The sequence below is a fragment of the Gorilla gorilla genome, chromosome 16, assembly GCF_029281585.2.
Source record: "Gorilla gorilla gorilla isolate KB3781 chromosome 16, NHGRI_mGorGor1-v2.1_pri, whole genome shotgun sequence".
NCBI lineage: Eukaryota > Metazoa > Chordata > Mammalia > Primates > Hominidae > Gorilla > Gorilla gorilla.
Window position 1 is genome coordinate 61,255,288 of NC_073240.2, and position 12,967 is coordinate 61,268,254.

Below are 12,967 nucleotides of genomic sequence, written 5' to 3' on the forward strand. Positions count from 1 at the left end.
ATCCTGGAATTAAAAATATTGTTTGAGAAGTCTATCAAGTGGTTAAATAACAAATGGATTACTGAGATGACTATATTATACTGGAGTAGACAGTTCCCCTCCCAAGGAGAAAAAAATCTAGAATCAAATTAAATACAGGAAGACTGGTTTCTCTCTTTCCAACATGAGAGATAAATGACATTAGAAAAAAACCAAGAGTTTTCTTTAGCTCACCACCGGTGGCACAGTGAAAGGAGAGAGCTCCTGTTAATCTCCTAGAGTGACGCTTCTGCCACCACTGGGAGTCCAGGCTTGCTTCAAAAGCAGGGGGCGAGGAGTAGAAGCAGTAGGGGAGCCATCAGTGTGAATCTGCTGGAATCTAGGGGGGTTCTCTTGACCAGACATTCCCTTCTCATCCTCAAGTTCCCGAAATCCCTTAAGCATGGAAATATCTTTTTTTCTTCCTGTCTCTGATGACTTACATTACATTAATAATCTCTTTTGGACCATGGTTTTGAACACCACTGGGCCCTATCTTCAATTTCTTATTCAAAAGGGGAAGCCAAGGTGCTTAACTGCATCTCAGCACAGCAGCAGCTATCTTTCTTACCACCATGCATGTGGCTCGGTGTTTTCACAGACCTGTTAGGAGAAGCTGAGGCCTCTGCACCTGCCCATTTGGTACAAATGCACGTTAGATGTGAAGTCCGCTTTTGAGGGGCTAGACTTGCCCCTTGCTTCCTCTTGCCTCATGAAGAAAAGTTTAGTAGTAACAGTAGCAACTAAGACATTCTTGAGGTCATGTCTTACTGACCAGTCTATGGTTATTACTTTTGCTTTCTTCCCTAGACTTTCTTAATAACCTGACATTTGTTATCCTTTCTGCTTTTCCTGTGAGATCATCAGGAACAGAATTTTAAGAAGTCTCTTCTATATTCCCGTTTACCCTTTTTGAAACTGAGCAAGCTAATCCAGGATAAAGAGGTGGCTGAAAATCATTATTTTTGGCAAAAGGAGTTTAGGCATGAGTTTGGGCAGAGATCTAGAGGTGACAGATTTCATATTTTAAACTCTGTTTGCATTAACTCTCAATTTCTGCAGACACTGGAAAGTGTAGTGTTTATAATTATGTAGAACTTGATGGTCTACAAAGATTTCACATGCATCATATTTCATTCTTTTTTTCTGAGGTAGTTGAAAATAAAAGCAGGATTAGGGATTGTTTACTACTTGCAGCAACTTTGGGGAATAATTCAGATATTTATTGAATGCTACTGAGTGCAGGGGATGCTTAGGCATTATGGTATGTGGAGGAAAATGCCAGCTCAGTTGCCTTTACTCTGACTTCAGAGTGTTTTATAATTTGAATGTCCTTGATATTACATTGAAAATAATTGATGAGGTTTTTGCCCCATTAAAATGGTGTAATACTAAGCTGATGCTAAATTTATGGTTCACCCCTAAGTAATTTACTCAAAAGAAAGGGTGGGAGTGGGGCCATGACACTGCAGGTAGTCACAGACTCTATTAAAAGTCTTTGGCAACATTTCTACAATTCAATTTTAATGACTTCTAAAGCAAAAATGACAATCTATGCATTCAGGATTTCTCTCTTTCTGCACTCAGGGAAGATGGGACTAATCAGTCATGGCACCCTTTTTCTATGAGACAGGAAGCAACTTCAGAATTCTCAGTTCTGCATTTCCAAGAGTGACTGTCAATCAGTGGGTGTTATCTCACAAGTTAATACCTTTTTCTTTGCCTTCTCTGATCAAAAGGGTTGCTTGATCCTTTTAAACATTATTTTCCCTGCAAAATGGCAGCAAATAATTTTTTTTTTTTTTTTTTTTGAGGCAGAGTCTTGCTCTGTCGCCAGGCTGGAGTGCAGTGGTGCGATCTTGGCTCACTGCAACCTCTGCCTCCCAGGTCCAAGCGATTCTCCTGTCTCAGCTTCCTGAGTAGCTGGGACTACAGGCACATGCCACCAGCCTGGCTAAATTTTGTATTGTTAGTAGAGACAGGGTTTCATCATGTTGGTCAGGCTGGTCTCGAACTCCTGACCTCGTGATTTGCCCATCTTGGCCTCCCAAAGTGCTGGGATTACAGGTGTGAGCTACTGCGCCCAGCCAATAATTTTTTAAAAAGTGCCTGGCCAATAATTTTTTAAAAAGTGCTACACCGGCCAGGCGCAGTGGCTCATGCCTGTAATCCCAGCACTTTTGGAAAGACGAGGTGGGCGGATCATGAAGTTAGGAGTTTGAGACCAGCCTGACCAACATGGTGAAACCCCGTCTCTACTAAAAGTACAAAACTTAGCTGGGTGTGGTGGTGTGTGTCTGTATTCCCAGCTACTTGGGAGGCTGAGGCAGGAGAATCTCTTGGACCTGGGAGGCAGGGGTTGCAGTGAGCCAAGATCGCACCACTGCACTCCAGCCTGGCGACAGGGCGAGACTCCATCTCCAAAAAAAAAAGCCAGGCACGGTGGCTCACACCTGTAATCCCAGCACTTTGGGAGGCTGAGGTTGGCGGATCACCTGAGGTCAGGAGTTCAAGACCAGCCTCAACATGGAGAAACCCCGTCTCTACTAAAAATACAAAATTAGCCGGGCGTGGTGGTGCATGTCTGTAATCCTAGCTACTCAGGAGGCTGAAGCAGGAGAATTGCTTGAACCTGGGATGGGGAGGTTGCGGTGAGCCGAGATCTCCCGCCATCACGCTCCAGCCTGGGCAACAAGAGCGAAACTCCGTCTCAAAAAAAAAAAAAAAAAAAAAAAAAAAGGTGCTGTGGTATACACCGGTGCTTCTCACACTTTAATGTGCATACGGATCACCTGGGATCCTATAAAAATGCAGATTGATTTAGTAGGTCTGGGTGGTGCTGGGATTCTCCAGTTCCAACAAAGTCGCAGGAGATGCCGTGCTGCTAGTCTGGACCACACTTACCTACTCTCTCCTAGACCCTTCACTAGAGACAGGATGTAAGTTAGGAAACTATGTACAGTCCAATTCAATAACCAAGAAAAAAGAAGAAAAACAAGGCAAGTGTTCCATTAGAAGCTGAAGTTTTATTATAGGATAACAGTACATAAAGCACATCTAAAATTGATGTGTTCAATGCACTTTTAATAAAGGTAATGTGATATTAAAGGTACAGTTTCTAAGTACAATATAACAACATTCATATTAGAATGAAAATTGGAGTATTTAAAAGACAACATTAAATCTCTCTTTTTTGTACAGCTTGTATTTACAAAATGAATCAAAATATTTTTTTTTTAAATTCAGGACTCAATAAAATAAACAGCTGGAAATAAGCAGACTACTGTAAGAGTGAATTGAAAAGAAAACCCAAGGTAAGTGAAAAGTTGGATGATCCTCTAATAAAGATCATTAGCAAAGTTTTAGTTCAATACTAGTTTTAGGATTCCCATAAATGGCTTGCATTTTTAGTGTGGCAGAAAAGGAGTTTTTACATACTGTACACAAAACAGACAGCATATATTTATAGGTACAGTATTACTGTTTCCAAACTTGCATGTATATTTACAGAAGGCTGAGTTTGTTTACTCAGAGGTTTGTGAAATTTGTGTGCTTAATCCTCAAGACCTACACACAATTAGAATCAGCATTTCATGTGGTCTTTTTAAATGTGGCTTTAATACTTGGTTGTAGAGGAGAATGTTAACCGTAAGGCTTGGCTTACTTTGTAAATTTAACAAAACAACCCAGGAAAAACGTTTTAATTGGGGCACACTTGTTATCATTTAACAATTGTCAAATGCTGACATGTGCTAGCCATTGTGCAGACGCAAAAAGATACATACAATCTCTACCCTCAGGAAGCTTAGGATGCTAAATGGTGCTTTAAAAAAAGGTTTCAATCTCTTTCCAAGAGAGGCAGTTAAGGAATGATGTGATTTATATTAAAAGAGATTTCTCCCTCAACTGTAGCCAATCCACTTTAAAAGGTTAACTACTAGCATTAGCTCTCATTAACCACACAATTGCATTTATAATTAAGGTAACAGCAACTCTTCCACAAAAATGGAAAATGTCTAGAATTGTGGGTAAATATTGCAGTGCATGGAAGCCAATAATCATGGCTTAAGAATTTATCACCTTCAATTACAAAAAGTGCAGTAAACAGAAACATTTGCTCTACATTTATAAATTGCTCAAAAATCTTTGCTAAAGATCTTACAAATTCAGTAATATTACAGAACAATTCTAATCAATATTTAATAAGGTTAACTACATCCTTAGTTAGATATTTGATAAACTTTGCTTTTCAATAATGCCAATAGATCTTGGGAGAACGGGTAGAAAGGCTTAATTAAGCTACTTATTAAATAACTTTAAAAATGAAGGTCCTTCACTCAGTTCATGGAACTGGTTGAGGTCATACTGAAACAGAACATCCCGTGTCGAATTTGCTTTATGGCCCATGTTATGGCAGAGGACGTCTCCATCCTTCTCATGACTCAGGTAGGAGGGGAAAGGTTTATTCTGCCATCAAGCCATCTAGGATATTTTATGTAAATGCCTATTATCTATAATAGGAGCTAAGAATACAACTGTGTTAGGTGCCAATAATACAATTCCTTAATAAGAAAAAAAAGTATATTGCTCCATTAAACAAGTTTCTTTAGGATCTTGAAGGCCTGGCAAATTATTTTTCAGCTTAGGAGATATGCTGTAAAGCCAAGTAGCAAACATAAAGTAAATGCTAATAAGTTTCCATATAGCCATATTTATAAACAAATTCACCCTACAGATGTCAAATATCCATACTAAGGAAGTAATTTTATCCTAATTAAATACACTCTAGAATAATTTATATAATGATATTATGTATTTAAAGAGAAAAGCATGTCCCAAATCCAGCACTCTGATACAGCTGCCAGTTGGGCATAGGTAGATATATATATATGTATATATATACAAATATATAGTTATACTCAGTGAAATTAACAAGACCCAAAGGTGGTATTGTCTAGGAATAAAAGGGATAATTTTTGTTGTTCACAAAAGTAACTTGTCTAGCACCACACATCAGAAAAACACAAAAATAGCACACTCTAGTTCTAAACAGCTATGTCTAAAATAGATTATATAGTAAAACCGGTATTATACAGCATATTGTGGATTTGATAAACAGATAAATATTTGCACTGAGTAGGCTGTTTATAATATAACATTTTCTTATCTATACAGAATGAAAGCCAAAAAGTTAACTGTATAGAGATGTGCAGAACAACATTAAATATTATGACTCAAAAGCAGGGACAGGTAAATTTGAAAGAAGAGTAAGAGAGAAAATGTTTACAGGCCATTACAAGTTCTTAAGTTAATAGTAAATAAGGAATCGATTGCTCAAGTTGAAGAAAGCAGTAAACAAGAGATTGCATTTACATGCAGATGTCTAAAATTTGTATTTTTTAAGTCTATGCACAAAAGTCATTTGTTTTATTGCTTGACATTCAGTTATGGCTAGATTATTTAACCTATTTTTTTTGTACTTTGGAAACAAGAATATTGTTAAAGGTGCCATAAAAATGGACAACATTGAAAACGGTTTGCAAATAAACCACCTAACACTGCAGTTCTTTATACATATTAAAAGCCTTGTCTGGGGTTTGTCATATGTTAAATATTATTTAAACTGGGAAAATATGTTGTAGCTTGAAGCCTCCCATTGGCCCAAACATCCAATACAAAAACACATCTCCACAAAAGGAGCAGGCAGACAATACAGGTACATTTATAGAAGCAGCCAGCTAATGTCCTAATGTTTAAAAATTTACCACTGTGTAATATGAGATTTCAAACTGTGTGGATAACAAGAGAATTTTGGATTCAGGAAGATGTATACAGTACCTATGGATTTTTTTTTGTGAAATCATTTTCACTATATTGCTCAAGAATTATCTGCATTTACATATGCAATCTGTTCAATGATAATCAAGTTCCTAGAAATAGTATTCATCCACATTAAAAAGTAATAATGATGAAAAAGGAATCACACATGAACACTGGAGAGAATTTAGTTGTTCTTAGAGAACAACATAATGGCATGTGCAACATGTCAAAGCTAATAGCAAGCTATCTTTCATTAGTTCTTAGAAGGATGAAAGTAAAAGAAGTGTGGTACTGCTAATGTGGCAAAGTACATTAAATGTAAACAGCAAACAGATTTCCTAGGCATCTATTTAAAATATTCATATTCACTTTCTCAATATAAGACTCCATGTTATGTTGCATCACTGACAAAAGGTTGTTTCTATTTGGATTGAATATTCTGTCATTCATTTATAAATAAATGACTGAATGTATTTATTGCTCTAAGTTCTGAGGGTTTGGTTGAACATGGAGATCCCCCCCTGCCCATCTAGGATGGCTACTTGGTATGAAGTCAGGCTTCTGGATTCTTTTAAAAATTATTCTGAGAGCCTGACAACACTGATCTCACCTACACAAACAGACAGACAGACCCAGAAGTGAAACCAATTGCACTGTGGAGACATTGCTAGTCAGTCTTCTCATCTCTTAAACATAAATAGCAATAGGAAGGTCTCTATAATAAAATCTGATGGAACCTCTTTACTAACATTATGTTTAGGGATAGAATGAAGACCTGTATCATAGACTATTACCAATAGATGAAGATTTACTGTTGCAATTGCATTTCTGGGCACATTATTTGATCTATAATATAAAGTTGTTTTCATGGGGTTCTATATCATAACTTTATAAGAAGTGGCAATCACATGTTATGTAAAAATGTCAATAACGTGTGTGTGTATACACACATATACAAATACACATAGGAGAGATTTCTACCATTTTCCATATTCTTTATTATCAAAAACAACATGGTAAAGGTATCCTTTTCATCTTATAGACATGGGAAGTTTTCCCAGATTATGTTCCTCTATCATAGTAAGAAAATATATAAATCTTGTGAATGTGTATCCCAAGGTGGAAGAATCAGAGCCAACAATTACATTGAACTTCTCTGATTTTATGGAAAGTAATATGTGGAATATGATAACAAAACTGTATTTCAAAAATATAACATGTAACACTAAATGTTGGCTCGAGTTGCTGCTGTCATACAGGCAGGTTTTGTTTTGTCTTTAAACATTAGCTCTTGTAATGCATCAGATATAAACTACACATGTAGAAGTAAGAATTGTTTTCCATGAAGGAATTTTTGGTTTGCTTCTAAGAGGAGAACACATGAAAACAATAGTTAATTGCTGGTATTTTAAAAACATATTTTATCTTTTACCTATATCACTGTACTGATAGGCAGGTCTCTCCTCTTATTAAAATTTTCATCCTTAATATGTAGAATTTGAAATAGTCTTTAACATATGCTATATATATATTTATCATGCATATTTTAATTATTAGAGAAATGGTAACTGGAATATGCAAGGACTATACTTTGAATGATGCTCTTTGCTGGTACATTATTAATTTATCTTTTGAACACACTGGCATAACTTTGCTTTGGAAGTTATTCAGTGTTTTGAAACACAAGACTGACGAGCACATCAAGTTCTAAACTCAACAAAATGAGACGAGAGTAAAGAGTTTACACACACGCAGTTCTATATAGTTCACTTGTGCCTTGGAGGGATAGTATTATTATCATTATTATTAATAATAAAAAACACAATTTGTCCCAGTAGTACTGGCCACCCTGTTTTAAGAGTTTTAGGAGATCCCTGAGCACATTGTTTCTGACTCTTAACCCCAACTCCAAAATGATAGGGCTTCTATCGTTGATACCAAGATGGATTGTCATTCACAGTAAGTCAATTATAAGGTGCTTATTTACCCTTGTTTTTCACCAATCAGCACAAAGAACTGTTAGAAAATAACTTTTTATTATTATCTTAAAATAATAGCATTGGAAGGACATATGATTTAAACAATCAATGTTGGAAACAGTGGCTTTAGGATTATTATCTGGCTGCCCCTCAACAATAACAAGTGATTCGATCGACATTCCTTAGCCAAAAACAAAAGGCAAAACAAAAAAAACCAAAAAACAAAAAAACCCCAAAAAACTGTACAAATATGTATTTTTCCCTGAGGGATCAAGGTACACCCGCAAGTGCTCTATGTACATATTGCACTAGAGAGGAATGAAGAACATGTGCAAAAAAGCAACAATGAGAGAAGCTTACATACTACTTAAACCTTTTCATGAAAGATACTACTAGGTTGTTTTGCATTTTGGAATGTCGGAACACAACAACTAGCTATTCCTTAGTCTAAAACTAAAAACACACATTTCTACTATGGCACATTCAATGAAATAAAAAGTTTTCCAAAGACAGATAGACAAATTCCATCAAGAAAATAATACAAAGTTTGTTTGTATTTTTTTTTTTAGAAAATTACATTACTTTCTTTCTTTGTTTCACATTACAAAATCTTTTTTTCTTTACACAAATCACATTTTATTGCAGGAATATTTCAAGTGCCATCAAATATTTATAGAAGGGTTAAAAAAATAGAAGTCTCTCTAAAGTGGTCCAGACAAGGCTTTGTATAGAATAAATCTTTTTTTCCCCATCTTCTAGTTTTGATTTAAGTATTTTGAATACATTTTCTTTTCCATTGACACTTAATAGCCTAGAAGCGGTCCGACGCACACACATCATACACATGCAAATCACACACACACACACACACACACACACACACACTCCTTCCTCACCTGACCCTCAGCCCACCCCCATACGCTCACAGATAACTGGGTATCCACACTATAAAGAACAACCAAACTTAGAAGCAGTGTCTTAAGTCATGTTTTTCTTAAGTTAGAAAGGGTGAATTAGGATGCTGAAGACTTTAAAAAAAATCCATAGCTTTAATACACGTTAAGATGCTGAACACTTTAAAAAAAATCCGTAGCTTTAACACAATTTGCAAACTGTCCAAAAAGCACTTTCATCTGTACTTTTGTTTGCATTGTGAGCAAGGCCAGATTTTTCACAATATAATAACCATTTGGACACCATTGGAACAGAAGGTATTCAGGCTTTGTACAAAAGCCTTATTTGCCTTATGTAAAAAAATTGTATAAAGGCATTGTAGCAGCGGGGCTGACAGTGATGTGGTTCCAATCCTTAAAAGACTATTGGAGATTGAAGTTTAGGAAACTTTAATTATAAAAACTATTAAGGATAATTGTTCTGATATCACCCAAGTATTTTATGTCATCACATAGATGTTTTTATAATAATGAAGAAAGGAAAATGCAAAGTTTTTCACATCCTTTTCTGAGCTCCATATTTTTTTTAAACTGAATTTATTGTTTAACATCAGATCCCAACTTAGATCCAAATAGTAGTCAGTTGTTTCCTTGTTTCATGGAGCATGTCTCTGTCTACAATTCCATCCTATTATGTCAATCAGTGGACTTGGCTCTTAAGCTCCACCGCTGCTTTTCTTTCAGAAACACCTGGGAAGAAGCATCATATTACCTATCTTGGTTTACCGTAAAAGCAATGTCACCATGGCATGACTATTACTGTGGTTAGAGCATGATTGTTTGTAGGTACATGCAGAATCCCTTCTGGGAAAAGGAATTTCTTTTTAAGTTCATCATTATGTTCTCTCTCACCCTTAGAGAAATTCAATTAGCTTTTATTATTTCACAAATCGACACTGGAATTAGGTTTAGTTGCTCTTTAATGCGCTAGCACCTGAGGCTGGTCATATTCAGAAAGCTTTGGTTAAAAAGAAGTTAATATACTTTAATAAAACCATCCCCAAATTTAGTGAATCTGAATGACAAAAAAAAAAAAAAAACCAAAACCAAAAAACTAAAACACAAAACTCAAACAAAAACAAAACACCATTTCCCCCCAGAGGAGAAACAATAGAAAAAAAATGGATGAATAAATAACTGAACTAAGCTTGGTACTCTTTTCAGAGTATAAATACTATTGATCTTTAAAGGAACTATGCTTACTTAAATTAAAGATTTGATTTAACCCTTCTTGCCCCAATATAAATACTATATGCCGACAGTTAGCATCTCTCTATAAACACATAAAATTTTACACGCCTGTAAGAAATTTAAAGGAATATTACTCTTCTAGTTATGGTTAAACTCTTACTATGTTTTTGGAAAAAAAGTTGGATGTTATTTAGGCTTCATACACACATCTGTGTGAATAATACCTTCCCCTTTTCCAAGTCCCTCAAGAAACAAGTCAGAAAAGTCAGTGGAGTTAGAAACAGAGTGAAGTGCTCTGGGAAGCCCATGCTGGTAACCTAGCATGACGTGAAGAGCTGCAATTCCTGTAGAAGATTCCGCAGGGACCCCAATGGCAGAGGAGACTATTTCTCAGACATAAAGGGCTGCATGGAAACTCCTACCTTAACACCCATCGGAGATGTTCCCTTTTCTGTACAAAATGGTCTTTGACCAGTAGTTTGAATCCCACCCCTAGTGCGACTAAAATCATCGTCTAAATGCCTACATTCCCAAAAGGTCACTTGTTTTTAAAATATGCACATCTGTTTATCAGACTATTCCTTTCCCCTTCACCCACTAGGGATTATTAAAAAAAAAAAACCATGAAATTAAACAAAAACAACTCAGTATTTCTCACCTGAACACACAAGCCAAATAATCTTCTAAATATTTAATAAAATAAATTACAGTCCACAGTTTCCTAGTGAAGATAAATACAAGAGTAAATGTTTGCAGCTAGCATCAACTTCACTTTAAAGGCTTAAAGTATTTAATATTTAAATAAGAGAAACTGGTTCAACATTGTATGCTTCCCTCACCCTCCTATCCATCGTTTTTCAAATATGGAGAGCAACATTCTTGAATTATAGCATCTATTGACAACAAATCTAGAATTAGTTCACTCTGAGATAAACTCATAGGGTTCCTAGATTATACCAAGAACATAAACATTCACAAAGTAAATGCTTCATGTCCTCACATGGGGAGTGTGCATTTGCTCAAGATATAATCTTTGGGTCCTTCTTATAATAAAAGCTAGATTCCAATAAATATTCTGGTTATTGATTTGTTCTCAAAGCATAAGAATTCCAAGTTGAGACCGAGTCCATATTTAACTACTGAATTGTGTAAAATGAGCTTCTCCTCCCCCTAGCCTCCATGAGGTGGCATTTTAAAAAGCTTTAAAAAAAAAAAAAAATGAGCATGATGGTATATGTCCACCACGCCAATCATTCAACTTTGTATGAAGCATAAACACATCTATCATTAAACTTACCAAAAAGCAAAGTATAATTTAGGGAGAGTTCCGTTTCTAATTCCAAATTCACATGTTAAAAAAAAAAAAATCCAACGTGGTGATTTCTAGATATGACCAGCCAGTTTCTTAAAAGTAATTTTGTAAACAGCAGCATAAATACCTCCCAACGTACCTTCCAAGCCTTCTCAGTTAAACTTGTGTTTCTGGTGCACATGCGACACGACAGTGAACACGCTAGCATTTAATTTAAAGAAAAAGGTGCAAAATGAAAGTGCCTTATCAATTCAACAGGAAAAGCTACACCAGTAACTACATTTTATATTACTTAAAACAATATATAAACAATATCTCTTTTAGCTATATATAGTCTTCATGCCCATTTACCCTGTAATATATTATAATGCTATTGTTGCTACTGCTATGGACCCTTTTCATGCCATCCTGCGGACTGGCAATAATCGGTGAAAAAATAAAAACTTCCTTCATGAAACAAAGAACTAGTTGTGCAAAGTAATGCCGCAACCTCCGCTATGCACACCAGTCACCGATTATTGCTGGACTCTCTGTTGTTACTGACAGATTGGTGACTCTGTAGAAAGTCTGTGGGCAGTGAGCTACAAGAAAAGGAAATCCTCCGACTTTAGTACCCTCCTTCTGTTGTAAACAGAGGTCAATGATCAAGAAGTCAAGACAGAAAAAGGGTCCATATCTGTAGGCATAATGGAAATCATATGCATGAGAAAAACAAGTTCAACTTTTATTTGTTTTCATTGTTTCCCCTCCTTTGCCTGACCCCGATCACCAAAAGATGTGCAGTGTGTGGCGCTCCAGGTCTGTGCAGGGCCATATAAAGTGTCTCGGTTAATTTTTTTGTTTGTTTTTCATGTCTGTACTTCAGACATTCTAGAAGTGCTTAGGTGATAACATTTACCCATCAATTTGCATTGCTGGCTCAAATTCTGAAGTGAACAACTCCTTGTATAATGGAGGAAAATGAAGTCGCACAATGTCTGGGTATATTGCTTTAAATGCCATTAGCTTTTCTGTATGTCGTCCACATAAGGCTCTTAATGTAGACACCTTGCATATTAACTGTAAGTGAAAGAAAGGACACACCGTCAGGCAAGAACAGGCATAAGCATCAAAGATCAGGGAATCTGAATGATCTTTATGACATTGTTTATAATGGTGAAACACACTTAAAGCAACTTAAACATCCAGTAGCAGAGGATTGGCAAAAATAAATGATGGCTGGGCGCAGTGGCTCATGCCTGTAATTCTAGCACTTTGGGAGGCCGAGGCGGTTGGATTGCCTGAGCTCAGGAGTTCAAGACCAGCCTGGGCAACACGGTGAAACCCTGTCTCTACCTAAAAAAAAAATTAGCTAGGCATGGCAGCATGCGCCTGTAATCCCAGCTACTCAGGAGGCTGAGGCAGGAGAATTGCTAGAACCCGGGAGGTGGAAGTTTCAGTGAGCCGTGATCGCGCCACTGCACTCCAGCTTGGGTGACAGAGCAAGACTCTGTCTCTTAAAAAAATCAATAAATAAATGATGATATAGTCATGTCATAGAATGCCAAGTATACATTAAATATGATTTTCAAGATGAATAATTCAATAACTAGAAAAGATGTTCATAAGCAAAAGTTGGCACAGCTTGTCAGCAGCAGACTCATACAGAACCCAAGGCTCTTGACTTCTTCTACTCCAAGATGCCTTCTGCTCTA

General features: G+C 36.4%; 1 protein-coding gene and 1 long non-coding RNA gene across 7 annotated transcripts in view; one reads left to right on the forward strand and one right to left on the reverse strand.

Annotated features, from left to right (window-relative positions):
- Positions 1-3,260: 3,260 nt before the first annotated feature.
- The window catches only part of LOC109023482 (uncharacterized), a 95,398-nt gene continuing 85,691 nt past the window's right edge, over positions 3,261-12,967 (forward strand). For all 4 annotated transcript variants that reach the window (XR_010130998.1, XR_010130999.1, XR_010131000.1 and 1 more), the window contains exon 1: positions 3,261-3,332. This is a non-coding gene — a long non-coding RNA (uncharacterized lncRNA). The remainder of the gene's footprint in view (positions 3,333-12,967) is intronic.
- The window catches only part of RORA (RAR related orphan receptor A), a 736,533-nt gene continuing 731,423 nt past the window's right edge, over positions 7,858-12,967 (reverse strand). For all 3 annotated transcript variants that reach the window (XM_031002532.3, XM_055363160.2, XM_031002531.3), the window contains one exon: positions 7,858-12,332. In XM_031002532.3, the coding sequence (XP_030858392.1) occupies positions 12,168-12,332 (165 nt within the window). In that variant the 3' untranslated portion in view covers positions 7,858-12,167. The remainder of the gene's footprint in view (positions 12,333-12,967) is intronic.